This window comes from Callospermophilus lateralis, chromosome 15 (genome assembly GCF_048772815.1).
Source record: "Callospermophilus lateralis isolate mCalLat2 chromosome 15, mCalLat2.hap1, whole genome shotgun sequence".
In the NCBI taxonomy this organism is placed as follows: domain Eukaryota; kingdom Metazoa; phylum Chordata; class Mammalia; order Rodentia; family Sciuridae; genus Callospermophilus; species Callospermophilus lateralis.
The window spans coordinates 81,484,831-81,504,534 of record NC_135319.1 but is presented as its reverse complement, the minus strand read 5'-3'; the positions used below and the strand labels follow the sequence as shown (position 1 = coordinate 81,504,534).

The following is a 19,704-nucleotide window of genomic DNA, read 5'->3' as shown; positions in this document are numbered from 1 at the left end:
TATCAGAACCTGATAAACTGATCATCATTTCCTCTGGGAAGCCTTTCCTAACTAGCACAAACTCCTTGATAAATACTTGTGTCACAGTTGGAATTTTATATTTGTAGCTGTATGCTAATTTGATCAGTGTTATCGCCACCAGTATCTTTCATTACAGCAAGTGTCATGATTGGTTTTACTCTAGATATTCAGTAACTGTTTCTGAGAAGACTCTGGCCTCCATCCTCCAGGTACTCTCAACACTTTTTTGTTCTCACACCTTCAGGGTTTCAGAGTGACTTTGAGTCATGTTTCTGTCTCCTTCCTTCCTTCAAAGCTGTTTTTGAATGTTTTAATAAAATAAAAACCTTTAGAAGAGGAAGTCCACAAAACAAGATTTCCTGCTGAATATTACTTTTGTGAAAAGTCTGGTTTGTAGAATGAGAATTTTAGTTTACAAATGTGATACCTATTGGTGTAAGTATTTTACTTCTGGAATTACTAAAAATGTCAAAAGGACTTCTGACTATGTGTAAGTTCAGGGTTGCCTAAATAAAATGACTAAGTATGATCTAAGATTTACCCTTTTAGTTTTAGAGAATTTTAGAATTCTTGCTGAGTGATATTGAATGTTCTAGCTACATTTTGTTGAGTGTTCATACAAAGAACATAAAAGAGCTCCCTAAAGAACTCTGACTTTTTGAGTAAGAACATCTGAGCCAGATTTATAAATACTTTAGGCCAGATGCCTCAAAGTTGGCATTTTGGTATTTGTATAGGGCCAAATGCCTTGCAGGTAGCATTTTGGTGCACCTATTTAACCATTTGCCATTTACAGTCTTAATCTTATGAAAAGAAAGAGAAAGATTAATGCAAATAAAGCTTTTTTGAAAATGTCAGTTTTTATGAAAACTCTGGTTTAGTTCAATCTGATAATATTTGCAAATACAGGAGGGATTCAGTGAAATTTTAACTGTATATAATGTTCTGCAATTTGGCTTTTTAAATACTAAATGCCTTTGAGCTTTAATAGTAAATCCTGTGCAACATTTTCACTCTTGAAATTGATCTTAATTAAAAATGAGGGATGCAGTTTTCTGCTTTAGGTTTTCTTACTGTTTAGTATGATTGTGAAATGCTGCGAAAAGAGTGGGCACTTATGTTAAAATACAGAAACATAAAGTCTCCATATCAGATCAGTGTAAGGCACTATTGTATGAGAAGAAACTGAATATGAGGAGATAAGTCATTTTGTGATCCTTTTCTTCAATGGAAATGCGAACAGTGGTACTGTGTACATCATCAGTATCACTATTAACATATGAAGGGAATCAGAGTTTCAGTATAAAATACCATGAGCTTCCATTGAAAGGAAAGCAACATTCTTTTGGAAAATCTAGAAAAGAATATATTAAGGAGATGACATTTGAGCCTAGCCTCACAGTGTATGTGGAATTTTGAGATGGTAAAGAAGGCATTTCAAGATGGAGGACATGGCATAAACCCCAATAAAGAGTTGTCAAAGTGGTCTAAAGAATATGGTAGCATAGGAAGATTATGCCAAACAAGAGTGAAAGCTGGAATCCTATTATAGAGTGCTTTAAATACCAGGCTAAGAATTTGACTGTTTATGGTCAAAGATAGTAGGAACTATGGCGGCTTTTAAAATGAAAACAAGCTCATCAGAATCTTTCTTTAGGTAGTCTTGAAACTGGATTTCAATCTCAGACCACTTGTTGGTAGCATGACCTTCATCAGAGTTCTCAAAGCCATTCTATCCACACGTAGTTATCATTCTATAAAATGGGACTGATAGTGCTTCTCATGGATGTATGGGGGTTAAATGAGATTCTGTATATGAATATATCTAGTACAGTAGCTGGCACATAGTAGTTTATTGATAATATGTGTATTGACCAGCCACAGTGGGTAAAGTCAAGGATGGTTTGATTTGAACATAAAGTACTAGTGGTGATGTCTAATAAAAGTCTGATCCAAGATGATAACAATGGAAATGGAAAATATTATCAATGTGAATTTGCATACCTTTGGAATTGGAAAGTTTTGGGAGTAAGAAGGGAAGCCAGAAAGACCAGGCTATGAGGAGGGAAAAAGAAGAGGCAAAAGGAGGATCTCACTTAGGACAAGTTGGTTTTGAGACTACAGTGGCAAACTATAAAAACAGGCCAGTCCAGAGATGGAAATTTTGTGATCTGCTGTTTTGTTCTTAGGTTTTTTAAAATTTTCAAATCTGTTATTTCAACTTCTAGTGAACTTTTAAGATGAACACTGTTGGGCTTTATGCTGCTATTTTTTGATTCTCTTTTTTCAAATAAGATAAGAAAAACAGTGTTTTTACAATATAATGATAACATTCTAATTTATTTTTATTTTTGCTGAGGATCAAATGCAGGGTCTCATGCATACTAGGCATTCAACCATTGAGCTACAACTCTTGCTAAAAAGTTTTTTAGAAAGAGATTTTGAAAGAAGATTAAGGAGAACATATTCATAAAACTTAAACATTACTTTTACATTTTGTTTCTCAGGACCCTGCAGTTTACTGTGACCCAAGTAAAATTGATTGACTCAGTTCATACTTTCTCATGAACTAAAACATCCTTTTCAAGCACAGTAGTAATTTCCCATTAAAATCTAACTTAGGCCCGGTGCTGTGTTGCATCGCCTGTAATCCCAGCAGCTTTGTAGGCTGAGACAGGAGGCTCTCAAGTTTAAAAGCCAGCTTCACAAACAGCAAGGCGATAAGCAACTCAATGAGTCCCTGTCTCTAAATAAAATACAAAAAAGGGATGGGGATGTGGCTCAGTGGTCAAGTGCTCCCAAGTTCAGTCCCTGATACAAAAACTCACCTAGCCATATAACTTGTTTTGAGTCTTTATATAAAGAGTAAATACAGAATGTAGAACTAGATCATAAATGATTTAGAAAGGTGTTATGAGTGGTGTTATCAGAGAGCTGTAGTAGTATTCAACTCATGACCCAAATGTACCCAGTCCAGGGTTTGTCAGCACTACAATATACAGTGTCTTTGCCAGTCGCAGTTTTAAGACTACTCATGCAATAACTATGTAATCCTCATTGATCAACTCCATGAGAATGGACACTATCATCATCTCCATTTTACATATGAGGAAACTGAGGTGCAAAAGGAGAAAGTAACACATAGCTGGCAAGGGATAAAGACAGTCTGCAAAGCCAGGTATAATAACTCCACAGCTGGTATTCTTAACATTACTGCATCATCTCCACAAATGGTACCCAGTAGGCCTGCGTTCATGTCCACATTTCCATTCTACTTTATGACTCTGAGCAAATTTTTTCATCATCGCTAAGATAAAGGGAATAACATCTGCCCTATAGGGTACAGGTTTTAAATATATGAAAACACTTAGCACAATACCAGCATACACTGTTACTATTGAACTTGACTTAGTTCGTGGACTGGGATGTACTTCAGTGGGCCTAGCACACATGAGGGCCCTGGGTTCAATTCCCAGTGCCAAAAAAAAAGGTTATCTAGTAATTTTTAGAGTATGGACAGATGGCTTGTTTTCAAAATGATGAATAATGTGTGAATTATCTTTCATAAATTGATCAATGCTGAGAATGTTGTACATAGCCATTATGCAGAAGGAAGGAAATATGAAACAGATTTTTAATTTTTGTAATAATATACTCATTTTCAAAATGCAAGGAAGCTTGCATATTTTAACAATAAAATCAGGAGTCTTTTATAACCTGCCTTTTTCAAAGCGTAACAATATACTGTGGGCATATTTCTGTCTGCTTGTACACGTGTCACTGTTTTTATGCCTGCATGGTATTTTAGTGTATACCTTATTTTATTTAATCACTCAGTCTGTTGACAAACATTTAGGGATTTAGGGTTTATGTTTTTCAGTTTTTTGATGTTTAATGAAATCTGTAATTAATATCAATGTATGTATATTCTTCAAGTCATGGTTTGGTACACTTTTTCTGGAAAGGGCCAAAGTAAGTATTTGGGGTTTTCCAGGATAGACAATTGCCATGACACTACCCGGGTCTGCTGTTTTAGTTAAAGCTGCCATAGACAAGACATAGACAAGTAAGTATGGTTCTGATAAGATTTATTTAAAAATCAACCCATAGACTATAGTTTGCTGACCCTTGATTTAAGTAACCCCTTTGTATTTATGTAAGAATAGTAGGCTGTTGATATATATTTCAAAATTGCATCCCACTAGAATAAGGTCTACAAATTATTTGTGCCAGTGTTTTCTGACTTTGATAACTATACTGTGATTATGTCTGAAACTTAATTTTAAATGATCCAGTAAAAAATATACAGGGAGAAACAAATGTGGCGAGATGGTATTAACAACTGAGAAATATGGGTTCAGGATAAATGGGATATCTTTTTTAAATGTCTTACAACTTTTCTATTTTGAAATAATTTCAAGATAAAAGGTTATTTTTAAAACTTGTAAAAGAAAAAACTATCCCTTAGACTCTCCCACTTTTTTAGTAAGATACAAGTCACCCTACTTGACTATAATGTAATATATGAAGGTGAAGGTTGATTTTATGATTCAAAATAAAGCTGTTTCTGTTTGACAAAAGAATTATAAAGGGCAAGAATGTTCCACTCCATTGTTTCCATAACAACCTCAGCCTCTGCCTACTTTTCTTAGCTTTTTATTTCACTGAATGGTTGTATAAAATTTAAATTTGTTTTAAATCAAAACATTGATAGAGACTTCAATTAGATTTAAAAAGAGAAAAAAAGTAGAAACCTGAGTGTGTTGTAATCATTTAGATATAATTATTTTCCTAACCACCTTTTGAACCCTTTTAAGTTGAAGAACATTTTTATTCCTTAGATCTCTTAGATATGTTGCATTTGTATAATGGAGTTTTACTTTTTTAGCATACTTACGGATGCAGTCCTAATTTACTTTCTAGTTATTTTAGAGACCGAGTTATCAGATAGCCAAAGTGGCATTATGTTTTGAGGGGCTTCACTTGTATCACCTAGAAAGAAGTCTTCCTGAGGGAAGATAATGGAAATGCCAGACTTTTATGCCCATAATTTCCTTTAATCTTGACAACAGCAACCCAGTGTGGTAGACAATTATTAGTAGCCTCTTTCCTATGATTTGGGTATTATTTGAGTTTGTCCCCCAAAGGCCTGAGTGTTGGAAGCTTGGTCCCCAGTTTGGCAGTGTGGGAAGTGATTGAACCTTTAAGAGGTGGGGCCTAGTGGGAAATCCTTATGGCAGAGGTTGGAGGGTGCTGCCTTCAGCAGGTAGCTCTCGGGACTACTGAGCTCTTAAACAGCATGTTATAAGAGCAAGCACAGCCTCAGGATCCTTCTCTTGCTTCACATTTTGCTCTGAGTTCTCTTCCTCCCACATGTACTCCCACTGTTATGAGGCCATCTGGCCATCTGCCACAATATCCACACCAGAGCAGGGTAGAGGTGTATGATATCAGTGGTTTTTCAGCTATCCATTAAGAGTTAATTACTGAAAATGTAGGCATTATTATCACAAGGAAAATATTTACCTTCTGAGAGTTCATGTGAAAGAATTTAGAATTCATTCCTTGTACTTTTCAGACCTGTTCTATTCAGAACTTTGTGTGAGCTGGGTATGATGGCGCATACCTGTAATCCCAGCGGCTTGGGATGCTGAGGCAGGAGGATCATGTGTTCAAAGCTAACCTCAGTAATTTAGCAACTCAGGGAGATCCTGTCTCTAAATGAACTATAAAAAAGGGCTGGGAGGTAGCTCTATGGTTCAGCATCCATGAGTTCAATGCCTGGTCCAAAAAAAACTTGTGTGTATGTATGTGCATATGTACACGTGTAATTTTTGTCATCATTGGAATGGCGACATCAAATTTTACTTCCGCAGAAATATATTAGTTGACGGATTCTTTTTTATTTATCTGGCTTACAAGTTAAAGAACTATTCTAATTTATACCTTTATGAATTGGTCAAACTTAAATGACAGGCCTCTGAAAAGTTTTGTGGGAGTGATAATTTTTCTGCCAAGAGATAAAAGCAAGACATTGCCATGTATTGATTTCAAAGAGTTATTTTTTCTACGAAAAGGATAGTGTGATTGTATGCGTTCACATTGTGAATCTTTACTGGTAAGAGACAGTTTCAAAGAAGACAGCTAATAAAAATAGTATCTCCTTTCTTCTGTTAAGAGTGATGGAAATTGGAGCTGGAGTTGTAGCTCAAAGGTAAAGCACTTGCCTCATACGTGTGAGGCACTGGGTTCGATTCCTAGCACCACATATAAATAAGCAAATAAAATAAAGGTCCATCAATAATTAAAAGTATTTTTTAAAAAAAGAGTGATGGAACTGAATAGTAGTTAATTTAGAATTTAATGTGGTCCTTGGGAACAAGGTATACATAATTTATAAGTAGTTGAGGGAGGGTGCAGGAAATATTTGTTTGCATCTTCTATGCATTTAAAAGAATAACTGGTGTTTAGAAGTAGATTAGACTAATACCTTCAGAGACTTGGCTTTTATTTCTTTTTTATATGTTTCCTTTTTTTATTCTAGAATCAAGTTTTAGTGACTTCTTGGGATAATAATTTACTGGCATATACTTTTTGTTTTATTTTTGGTACCGGGGATTGAACTCAGGGGGCACTCATCCACTGAGCCACATTCCCAGCCCTATTTTGTATTTTATTTAGAGACAGGATCTCACTGAGTTGCTTAGCACCTCGCTCTTGCTCAGTCTGGCTTTTGAACTTGTGATCCTCCTGCCTCAGCCCTCAGGGCTGCTGGGATTACAGGCATGCACCACCACGGCTCAGCCTGGCTTATCCTTTTAATCCATTAAGTCCCAAATTTTAAATTCTCAAGCATTTCAATGAAATTGATAGGTACATTAAAATGTGTTGGAAAGCAGAATACAGAGCTTATATTAGTTGATATAATTATATTTTTATTGTATAATTGCATATTATATAATTATGTATCATATATTATTTAAATTTTTATGGATTTTTCACATCTAGAACCAAGAGACAAAAATGGATTAGGCTGGGCATGATGGTGCACACCTGTAACCCCAGCTACTTGGAAGGCTGAGGCAAGAAAATCAAAAGTTCAAGGCTAACCTGGGCAACATAGTGAAACTCAGTCTTAAAATAAAAAATGTTTTTTAAAAAGAAAGAAATAGCCTTTTAAATAGATGTTGAGTAATACTACTCTTGTTCTAACTCAGCCTCTTCTAATGAAGCCAGATGTTTCTTGTGTTACCTTATACCCAAGTGTGTTTGGGGAAGGAAGGAATAAGAAAATTAATATGAACAAAAAGACATGCTTCGTTTTGTGTTTTCCTAGTACTAATGGTGTTAGTAGGATAATCAGTTGTGACTTTTAAAGGTGACCGGAATGGTAAAAGAGGAAATCTAGTCTTAGATCTTCAACAATCTTATTGTTCCCAGTTGGGATGGACAATAAGCTAACTATTAGTCCCTAGCCTGGTGTAATTTTCCTGGTAATCATAAACAAATTGAACTAATACATGAAATGATCAGAAAGTTACATTTCCGATACATTCTGTGCCAAATAGGTTGTACCTAGAAGTTCACCTTAAAATTAATAAGATAACTTATTTAGTTTAAATTTAGTTTTTCTCCATTATAATACAAAGTTTGGAGATATACCTTTAATATGCTAAATATAATTGCTTGAATCTTCTATATTTCAAAAGAAAGCGAAGCAAAGTTGATCAATACATTGTCAATACATTGGTCCATCAAAAACAATGATCTTTAGTTACTGACCTCATCAGTGGATTAATATATTGATGGATTAACTACTTGAAGACATTCATGAGAGGTAGTGTAGAAGGTAGCCTGTGTCAACTGGCCTGATTTTGTTGAAATCGAAAGGTAGATTTCTACTGGAGTTCCCTATTGAGGGAAGTCATCACTTGAAAGCATGTTCTTGGGAACTATATGTTGTCCCCAGCCCCTTCGTCTTTCTCTTTACGTCTGGGCTTTTATGAGACAGTCAGTTTTACTCCGCCTCACCTTTCTACCATGACGTTCTGCCTCACCTCAGGCTTAAAGCAATGGAGCCAGCAGACCAAACTACAACCTGTGAAACCTGAGCCACATCTTTCATCCTCTAAGCTATTTTCCCTCAGGTATTTTGCAACTGCAGTGGAAAGCTGATTAACACACCTCCCCTTACTTGTGTTAGGTGGTTCTTATTAAATCACTGAATGATTGCAGTAACTTGCACATGCCCTCCTTTCCTGCTCCTTTGAAGACAGAGAAGCTCATCTGTGTTCAGGATTGTATACCTTTGTGAAAAATTATTTTATATTGGTGTCATGGACATACATGAACTGATTATTATGTTTTATATCATATTTTTCCCTTCCCTGCATCACTATTCTTAAAAAAAAAAAAAGCTGAGAAATAGTTCTTGTGAGGTATTTTTGAGAATTTTATTTGATGAAAGTATATTTAAAATATAACTGATAATAGTAATTTAGTGTTTTTCACTTGGTGATCTTTTTACTTTTTCTTGGATTTTTTATTTTTCATTGATGTTATAAGCCATTGTAGGAGAGAACAGTTTGTAAATAAGAGAGTTCGAGGACTGGGGTTGTAGCTCAGCGGTAGAGCACTTTCCTAGCATGTGCAAGGCCCTGGGTTTGATCCTCAGCACCATATAAAAATAAATAAATAAAGTAAAATAAGAGAGTTACATCGATGTGCTATTAAAATATATCCTCTTGTTATCTAGCATATAAAATGATGTTCATCCATGTTAGTTAGAAAGGGATGGAAAAGATCAATGTGTTGTCCCCCTGCCAAGGGGCTTCCAGCTGTGTCTTTAAGACTAAAAGGCTGTCAGAGTGTGAGAGCTCTTAAAGGCAATCTTGTTGTTATTAAATTGCTCTTTCCAAGACAGATGCACAAACAGCTAGAAATTTTTAAATGGTGACTGGCATCAGTGATGAAGTTAAACACAGACTATTCACAATCTTGTATATAATGACCCCTGTGAGTCAACTAATGCAATTTTATGTTTAGTTAGCATGTGTCACAATTCTTGGTAATTAATAGACATTTTTGTGCATGTCATAGAAATAGTATTTCTAACTCCAGTAGAAATCTACCTTTTAGTTTCAACAAATTCAAGCCAGTTGACACAGGCTAAGCCACAGAGTACATCCTACCTTTATAATTTATTTTTAGCTTTTCAATTTAATAAACCAGCATTTCAGATTAATAAGATATTATATATGACACTGTCTAGCACAATGTCTGGCAAGCTAGAAGCCTATTAGAGAAAATCAGATATACACTAAAACTAGTGCAAGCAAAAAAAGTACTTACCCTAAAGATACTAGGGTGTTTTCTGGACCCCAGGGCAGCCATCTGGTGATTGAACCCAGAGGCTCTTGACTACTGAGCCACATCTCAGCCCTATTTTATATTTTATTTAGAGACAGGGTCTCATTGAGTTGCTTAGCACCTTGCTTTTGCTCAGGCTGGCTTTGAACTCAAGATCTTCCTTCCTCAGCCTCCCTAGCCACTGGAATTACAGGCTTATGCCTCCGCACCTGGCATAAGTGATACTGTATGGTGGTGTGGGTTAAGCTCTGCACACCTTTAAGCAAGAATACAGTCAGGCCTTAGAAACAACACTAGGTACAATGAAACAGACACTAGGTACAATGGCATATGCATCTAATCCTAGCAACTCAGTTGGTTGAGGCAGGAGGATCATAGATATGAGCCAGATTGGGCAATTTAACAAGACCCTCAGCAACTGAGATGCTATCTCAAAATAAATTATTTTTTCACAAAACTGGAATACAGCTCAATGGTTAAACACCCCTGGGTTCAATCCCCAGTACAAAAAAGAAACAAATTAGAACAGAAGACCAAGCCACTTTGGGCTACTACTTCTGTTTGCTTTCTCTTCCTAGTTACTTGGATGTTTGAAATCTGGAGACATTCTCCAATTCCTTGTGAGCTGAGTAGTTTATATGGCTTGCATCACTATAGATTTAGATTTGCAAGGTCCATAAGAACACATACAGATTCCCACAGCTATAATTACATTTAGAATAAAGAGAGATTCAAGAGATCGTTGAGTCTAAATTCAAACCATCCCGGAATTCTGGTTCATTTTGATCAGGTGTGTGCCTCTGAACCATCAAATGAGGCAAAGCAGTGGAACCAGGTTTATATGAGCATGATTGTTCCTGCTGTAACATAGATGGGATTAAAGGATTGCATGGATCCCAAAGCCAGAAAGGGCTTAGCAAACATTGGTGTCTATACTAAGCAAATAGTAAGTGTTTGATAATTGTTATATATTTCATTTCTTATTTCTCTTATATGGTGTCACTTATGCTAGGCATGGTGGCATATGCCTGTAATCCCACTGGCTAGGGAGGCTGAGGAAGGAGGATCTTGAGTTCAAAGCCAGCTTGAGCAAAAAGCAAGGTGCTAAGCAACTCAGTGAGATCCTGTGTCTAAATAAAATACAAAATAGGGCTGGGATGTGGCTCAGTAGTCAAGTGCCTCTGGGTTCAATCACCAGTACCAAAAATAAATAAATAATAAAATGTTGCTTATGTCTTAAAGTATAGGTTTTAGAAACATGTTTACAGAAAATCTATTAATATATATTATAAACTTCATATGTTTATTGCAAGATAACATAATGTGAGATCTCTCATTTATAATCAATATGTAGGATTCAGTTATATGTTGTATGAAATGCTGCTGCTTTTTCCAAGTAAATCTTACTCTGTTACATTCAGAGTAGGAGTTTTCTATTAAACCTCAAATAACACTCTGACGATTTTAATTTCCTGATATTCCTCTGCTGCCATCTCTTTGCTCTAATAGTGCTATTGCCATAGCCCAGAGCAATAGCTTTTCCCTTTCCAACTCCTGGACTATCTGTTCAGAACCTTCTCATGCTTTAAGATATAACCTAAATGCCATATCCTTACATGAAGTCTTCCTCAAACCACTTACCCAGAGGTAGTTCTTTTTCTCCCTTGAATTACCATCACACCTTATCCATACTTACATAGAGATATCATGCACATCATGGTTCAGTCTTGGAAGTATAGCTTAGATACTCTAAAACAATGTTAACTATTGTTTAGATATTGGCCATGGTGATGCCAACTCTGACAAAAATAGGGTGTTTGTGAGCTGAGCAGTTTATATGGCTAACCTCACTACAGATTCAGACTTGCAAGGTTCAGCCTAAAACTTCCAGACAAATTCCATGCATGTAACACATGACTGAAAGGGAAGAGGTGTCATGAACCCATGTATTACCTCTGCTACTGTATCAGTCTTGCTCTTTACTTGGAATGGTGAGGAGACAGATTTTCTTGGTGTTTTTTTTTTTTTTTTAAGTTTATAAATCCAGTAATTTTTGTGTCGGGTGAAATATACCACTTATTTTTTAATATTCCATTCATTTTTACTTGTTACATTAAGTCTAAACATTTTTAAAAGGTTTGGATAGATATTATTTACTTATTTTGAGTTATTGATGGGCCTTTATTATTTATGTATTCATTTATTTATATTTATATGCGGTGCTGAGAATCAAACCCAGTGCCTCACACATGCCAGGCAAGTGCTCTACCACTGAGCGGCAACCCCAGCCTTGGTTCTTAAAGAGAAACACTGCAAACTTCTCCCACCTACAAAGATGTTGAGTGAGAAGTTTTATAGATATTAACTTTGCTTTAATTGTAGCTTATCTTGGAGAGCACCCAGATCTTGGGGAAACTTAAAATAGCCAATTGATTTCCTGTAAGAAAAGAAACACTCATACTGGTGATGGTTGGAATTGATTGAGGGCCTCTTCCCTTCTATAATCTGTAAATGTGTTTATTGTGATAGACATTTATTTCTACAATCACCCCATTTTCTCTTTTAATGAAGACTTCATGATCAGCAGTCCAAAGGACAATATTAGGTTGTTCAATGTTTGTTTTTTTTTCTTCCCTCTGCTGTAAGAAATACAGATTCCCCCCTCTCTGCTATCTTTTTTCCTCTTCTGAGTAATATCTAGGTAAAGATATTTACTGCCATCAGTATAATTTCTACTCTTTGGAAGAACATTATTTCTAATGTGTTTGAACTGGTTTGAACTCATTGTTTTTCCTTTACTAAACATTGACATTTCAGTCATCATCCTTGTCTTTTTTGAGAAGACAACTTTTTAATCACATAATTATAAAATGTCTGAGTGGTATAATAAATTTTAGTATCTTGAATTAGTGTTTGTTTCATAATATTTTTGCCTTGTTTCTGAAACTGGATATTGTATTCATTCATTTTAGACTGGTTTTTAAAATTTCCTTTTGCATTCCTGTTTTTGAGTAGTTCTGCTAATTCTTACTAATAGCAGTAATAATAATTCACTGAGTCTGTTTAAAGCTTACCACCTAGTTTTAGTCAGCTTTTTTTCATCTGTGTGACCAAAGGACCAAAAAGAACAAAATAGAGGAGGAAAAGATTCTTTTGGCTCACTCTCAGTCCATAGATGGCTGACTCCATAGCTCTGGGTTGTGAGGTGAAGCAGAACGTCACAGCAGAGGAAAGCAGCTCAGGACATGGCAACTGGAAACAAGAGTTCTGCTCAAATAAGGACAAATATAAACCCCAAAGGCAGGCCCCCAGTGACCTATCTCCTCCAGCCACACTCTGCCTGCGTACACTTACTGCCCCCTCAAACCATATCGCTGGATTAAGGTACTGATTGAGTAATCATTTCACCTTAGAAAATTCTTGGATTGTCTCACACATGAGCTTTTGGAGGACACCTCATCTCTCTCCAAACCATAACACCACACAAAAGAAGTTCAGAGAAATTAACATTTGCTTAAAATCACTAGCAAAGTTTGCCTATCCCTAATAATATTTCACCCTAAATATTTCAGTATGAGTTTTCACAGAACATTTTGCATAACCACAATAATAATTATCACATATCAGAAAAACAGCAATTGACTTAATATCACCTGATCTTCAGCCTTTATTAAAATGTCTCCAAAGTACCAAATGTCATTAAATGTGTTTCATGGCTTTAAAAAAAAAATCTAGAATCTGATCAAGATTCATGTTACTTGTGGGGGAGGCTGGTGTTTAAAAGGATGTTCTCCCCACCCCCGAGTCTGGTCATTCCTTCTACCCATTTGTTCACTAGCTTGTTTTTGGCAAGGGGGTTGCAGATAAACTTTGCTCAACTAGATACTAAATATTATGTAAATGAGTGAATAGATGAAGTTATGAGCTAATCTCAGAAGTAGCACTTTATAAATCCTGCAAATAAAGTTATCTTGAGCAGGGACAACACACCTCTCATACCCAAGTGGTATTTTGGTACAGCAGTTTTCTGTTGCTATACCAAAATACCACATGGGTAACATAGACAATAGAAGTATATTTGGCTCACCGTTTAGAGGCTGGAAAATCCAAGAGCATGATTCTGGCATCTGCCAAGGGCCTTTATGCTTCTTCATCACCTGGTGGAAGGGCAAGTGAACATCTGTGAGACAAAGAGGGGACTGAGAGGGAGCTGAACTTACAGCAAACACATTTCTTCATAATTCACCAACACCTGTGATAATAGCATTAATCTATTCATGAGGGCCATGCCCTTATGACCTAATTACCTTTTCAGGGTTCCACCTCTGAAAGAGTGTCACGATGGCAATTAAATTTCATCATGAGTTTTGGAAGGGACATTCAAACTATTAGTCTCCAAGATAAAAGGCATACAAGTCAGGAAATGCAGTGATACTCAGCTTTGTAATAAACAAGTTTTAATAAACTCAGAATATTATAAACACTTTGTTATTTTAGCTTTTGGAATCAGTTAACCTTGATAGCCTAATTATAGATAGAAAACAAATATGATAATTTTTAACTTTGATGGTAGAACTTAGAAGGTATAAAGAGGAACGATGAGCCAAGCATGGTGACACACCTGTAATCCCAGCAGCTCGGGAGGCTGAGGCAAGAGAATCGCAAGTTCAAAGCCAGCCTCGGCAACATCCATCGAGGTGCTAAGCAACTCAGTGAGACCCTGTCTCTAAATAAAATACAAAATAGGGCTGGGAGTGTGGCTCAGTGGTTGAGTGCCCTGAGCCCACACCGACCGAAAAAAAAAAAGAAAAAAAAAGGGAGGAAAGATGGAGGGAACGATAGAAGTTTAAATACCAAAATATATATTTTCTGTAGTTGATGAATAACAAATAGGAGTATAATGTATTAATTAAAATTACAGAAAGGTTATTATAGTAGAACTAAAACAGTGCTAAAGCTTTATTATAACTTGGAGTAAGGGGAATATTTGTTAATAGTAGGAAGTCAATACGTTGTCTAAAATTTGATATATTAAGAAATAATAACATATACATATATTATCTAGCAAAAAACAAAGGGTAACTTAAAGGACAACCAAAAACAGAGTTTTAAAGTAGTTGCTATGGTGGTGTTGGTATTGGTAATGGGGAGACAGGACTGTTGTTCTTTAAATTACTTTCGCTTATTTTTTAGTCACATGCAAATATTTGATAAAAGTTTAAATGGTCTAATTTTTTTCCTCTAAATTTAACAGTGTTAAAATTAAAAACTTGGATTTTATTTTGGTGGCATTTTTTCTTTCATAAACATTTAGTTCTTGCTTCTAATTATATGTGGCCTAATCCTTTATAGTCTGGTAATACTAATTATCTATAATTAAGAATTATGCATTTTATTAACATAAATATTTAAAATGAAAAAAATGAAGGGTGATCTCAAATAATGATTTATTTAAATATTTTAAGACAAAAATTGTTATATGCCTTGGAATGATCCATGTATAGGATCCATGTATAGGATGCTGTTATCTACAAATGTTTTTTTCCTCCCTGTACAGTCTTTATGCTTTCCCTTTTTTCATCACACTGTCACTTCCTATACAATATTGAATTTTAAAGTGATAAGAGCAGAAATCCTTGCTTTGTTTCTGATTCAGATAGAAAACATGGATTCTTTTTTTTTCCACCTTTGAATTTTATGTTATTTGTAGATTTTTGTAAATGAACATAATTAGTTTTAAAAAATTTCCTTGTGTTTCTAGTTGGCTGAGGGCTTTTCTCATGAATAGATGTTGGATTTTTAAATTAAACGAATTTTTTGGCAGTTGTTAAAATATTTTTTTGGCTTTCGTCATTATTTTGTTAATATGATAATTTACACTGATCAATTCCTGAGTGCTAATCCAGTCTTGAATTCCTGGAATCAATCCCTATTTAGTTATGTTTTTATTATCCTTTTTTTAATATTGCTAGACTGTTTCATTTTTCATGCATGCTTGAATATTAGAGATATTATTCTATAGTTCTCTTTTCTTGTTATGTGTTTGATACAAGTGAATATTGACCTTAAGGTATGATTTGGGAAGTGTTTCCTTTTTCTCTCATTCTAAAAGATTCCAGGTAAGATTGTTACAATTTCTTCTTTAAGAATTCACAAGTGGGGTTTACTGTGGTTTTGGTTCAGTGGTAGAGCGTTTGCCTGACATGTGTGAGGCCCTGGGTTCAGTCCTCAGCACCATATGATGATAAATAAATAAAATTAAAGGTCTTGTATTCATTTGTAACTACTAAAAATAATTTAAAAAAAGAATTCACAAGTGAAGCAACCTAGACCTGCAGGGGCTTTCTTTGCTGGGGCATCGGGACTGACCTTAAAATTGTAAATTTGATGTATTCAGCTGATAATAGGAGTATTAAAATTTTCTGTCTTTGGTGGGTATTTGTTATTTCTATCTTTGAAGGAAATGTTTCCAGCTCATCTAGGCTGTCAACTGTATTGACATGAAGTTGTTGTCCTATTGTGTTCATAGGATCTGTAGCATCTCTAGTGCTGTCTCTCTTATTCTTGATTTTAATAATACATGTCCTCCATCAGTTTAACCTAGAGACTTACCAGTTTTTTTTTTATCATTTCATTGAATCAGATTTCATTGATTTCTCTTCTATTTTCTGTTTCATTGTTTCTTCTCTTTATTGTTTCCTTCTGAGTTTTGCATTTCTGAAAGTGGGAATTCATATTACTAATTTTAGATTATTTTCTCTAACATGAGCATTTAAAGCCGTAAATTTCCTCTCAGAGTGATTTAGTTATAATCACATTGATTATATTTTCATCATTTCATTAAACATATTTTCACTTTATCTTGCAATTTCTTCTTTGATTCCATGAATTATTTAGGAGTATGTTGTTTTACTTTTCAGACATTTAGGGTTTTACTAATTATGAATCATTTCTAACTTAATTCCATTATGGTCAGAAAATAGACATTTTACAATTTTAGTCTTTTTTAATTTTACTTATGCTTGTTTTATCGTCTTCCATATTCTGGAGGCATTTGAAAAGTATATTGTCCCATTGTGAGGTGTATTGTTCTATAAGTGTCAGTTAACTCAAGGTTAATAATGTTCAGATCACCTGTGTCTCTGCTTTCCCTCCCCGGTGCCCCCCCCACCCGCCCCCCAGTTATATTGGTTGTTGAGAAAAGGCTAGAGAATAAATTATACTTCTAATTGCAAGTTCAGTAAAGTTACATTGTAGAGAACATTCATACAAGAACAGGAGAAATCTGTGACCATATTTTACAACTTACTAGGGTTTATTTTAATGTTTTCTGTAGTCTTGTATCTGTTTGAAATTTTCCACAATAAAATGTTACGAACAATTTCTCAGGTAATACATCATGTTCTAGGGAATGCATATTATATGCTTCATCAAACATAGGAGAAATATTTAGGATTTCTATTTCTGTTTATTGTCATATCATTTCAAAAGTCATGTTTTGTAATATATACATTATATATATATATAAATATATATATATATGGTGCATGGTATATTCAATTGTCAAGTATAACTTTAAAATATATATATATATATATATGGGAGGTAGTTATGTGGTTTTTTTTTTTCACTATTCTTGCTTAAAAAGAATAGTCTTAACTCCATGGAGATGTCAATTTTGTTCTAAAAGCTAGGTATCGTTTGAATGGTCTTGTAGAGTTCATCTTAAATTTTATGATAAAATACAGTATTTCCATTTATACTCATTTTGAAGTGCATCATTCTATCAGATTTTTAATTAAAAGATATTTTTATACTCTTGAGTCACTGTCCAAACTTAATTGGGGAAAGAGGGAATAAGTTAATATTTCCCCTCATTAATCTCTTTCTCCATCTGGAATGTTTACTTCAACTATCATTTGAAATGAAAAAGAACATGATTTATAGGCAGAAAATAAAGAAGCTAAATTATTCTGATACTTATACTATATTCAATTCATTTCTCAAACCCATTCCTCCCAGCTTCTGTTCTACTTTGAAGAGCAAAGAGTCATAGAAAATACATTCTAAACCCAGCTGTTAATTTTTTAAATATCCAGTATTCAGACTCATACAAATTAACTTCTTATTTGCTACTCTTAGTAAGTTTCTGAATGTAACTAGAGATTTTACATTCTCAATTTTCTAATTGGCATTTTGTCTATTAGTGTGTGTGTGTGTGTGTGTGTGTGTGTGTTCCTAGATTTGCAAGGATGTGTTCCTAGGGCTTTATTAACTGAAAAATATTTTATAAGATGATTTATTTACTAGATCATAAGGCAGGAATTCAGTGATGGATGTTTGGGGAGATTTGATACAAATTATGTTTTTTACATGGGTTGTCTTTGTAACCTCTGTGTAATTCAAACTTTGACCAAATGTCCTCTCCCACCAACATAATATAATTAAGATTTTCCTCAAATGAAAAAAAAAAAAAAAAAAGAAAAGAAACTTTTTGAACCCTTTTAGCACTCAAATTAAAGAACAACTTCTAATAAGGATTCCAGCCAACATCATTATTTAGGGAAACTGCATTTTAGCTAAGTGTGATTTATATATTAAAGCCACAGACGATGATATATTTGAATATTAGGGTATTTGACAAAGTTCCTCATGACATACCCTTAAAGAACAGGACTAAGAAATGTCGGCTGGAGGATGATATAATTAGACTGATTTCTAACTGAGCACCATAAACACCAATTGAATTCTTGACATCTAGAGGGTTGTGGTAGTCCTTTTTTTTTTTTTTAATTGGTGATTTGAATGGCATGCTTTTCTTCTTAATTCACAGATGATATTAATCTGGAATATGTATTCCTGATAAATTAGGTGACTGATTTGTTTAGAAAACAAAATGATCCTGATGAAGTGGAACACAGCATCTCATTAATAAAATAACTTAATAAGTTGTAAATGTAAACTCTTCCTTTGCCTTCCCTCCCAAAAAAGAAAACTCAAACTACACAGTCCACCCTTGGTATCTCCATCCCCAACTTCTTTCCTTGTGACACCAAAATCAGCAGATGTTCAAATCCATTATATAAAATAGCAGAGTATTTACATATAACCTATGCATATTCTCCCATATGCTTTAAATAATCTCTTGATTACTTATCTAATGTAAATTCTGTGTAAATAGTTGTCATACTGTAGTTCAAGTAATGACAATAAAATCGTCTGTACATAATCAGTATATACACGTTTCGGGGGGGGTTCCCATTTAATTATTCCCATTATATTTGAAAAAAGCAAGATTTAGAATTTTACTCAAAATATATCATTATATTAATAGGGTGTCTATTTATATTCACAATGCCTCAGTTTTGAGACATTTCTCAATTTTCTATTAAATACATGTTAGAAAATATAAAATATTAACAGTATTTCTAGATGGTATGATTTGGAGTGGTTTTCTTTTATTTTGCCTTTCCATTTCCACATTTTCTAGAGTAAGCATGAATCCTTAATAAAATACATGGAAGACAGAGTGCTTGGTTTTTTTCAATAACTTAAGTGTATGATCTGAGAATATTTTAACTTACATTGTTTCAATAATGATTTTTATCCCTCCTTTGACTGTAATTATACTTACCATTGTGCAGAAGTCACAGTCATCTGTGGTGATCTCAGTGTGTTACTATTATCTCACTCTACTACTGTGAATCCATTGAACCTATTTTTACTTTTTCATGCTTTATCAAAGGTTGAATTAATAAAAGGGAATTTACAAAGCGTTGGACTTACACTTCGTCTTGTTCAGTCAACTGATGGATATGCTGGACATGTTATAATTGAAACTGTGGCCCCAAACTCACCTGCTGCAATTGCAGATCTTCAGCGGGGAGATCGACTCATTGCTATTGGAGGTAATGATGTTCATGTAAATATTTAATATTTACAGAGAAACTAGAAAGTAGATGTGGAGTTTTTCTTGTCTTCTTCCTTACTTCTATAATAAGCACTTGTTAATTTTATTATGGAAAGAAATAAACTATTTTAAATGCTAGTTGGAAGGATACCTTACAAATGCATTTAAAACATATGTTATTTTAGTCCTAACATATAAATCATTAACTTCATTTTTAGACCACTTTTATGTAACTCCTCTAATTTTCCTTCCCTTCCTATCCTCTACTTCTCTCATTTTTTAGGGTAAGTCAATAAGTCATCTTTTTTCATAATTACCACCATTACTACTATGAGTACTAGCACTATTGCCCCCATCTCATACAATTAGAAAATGAAGAGGAGAAGAAATATTATTCCTTGTCC

General features: G+C 34.4%; 1 protein-coding gene across 2 annotated transcripts in view; it reads left to right on the top strand.

Annotated features, from left to right (window-relative positions):
* The window catches only part of Pdzd8 (PDZ domain containing 8), a 77,995-nt gene that overhangs the window by 45,907 nt on the left and 12,384 nt on the right, over positions 1–19,704 (top strand). The window contains exon 4 of one of the 2 annotated variants that reach the window (XM_076834455.1): positions 19,136–19,298. In XM_076834455.1, coding sequence (XP_076690570.1) covers positions 19,136–19,298 — 163 coding nt within the window. Of the gene's footprint in view, positions 1–19,135; positions 19,299–19,704 lie in introns of those variants that run through there. The other variant, XM_076834456.1, reaches the window with a different exon arrangement.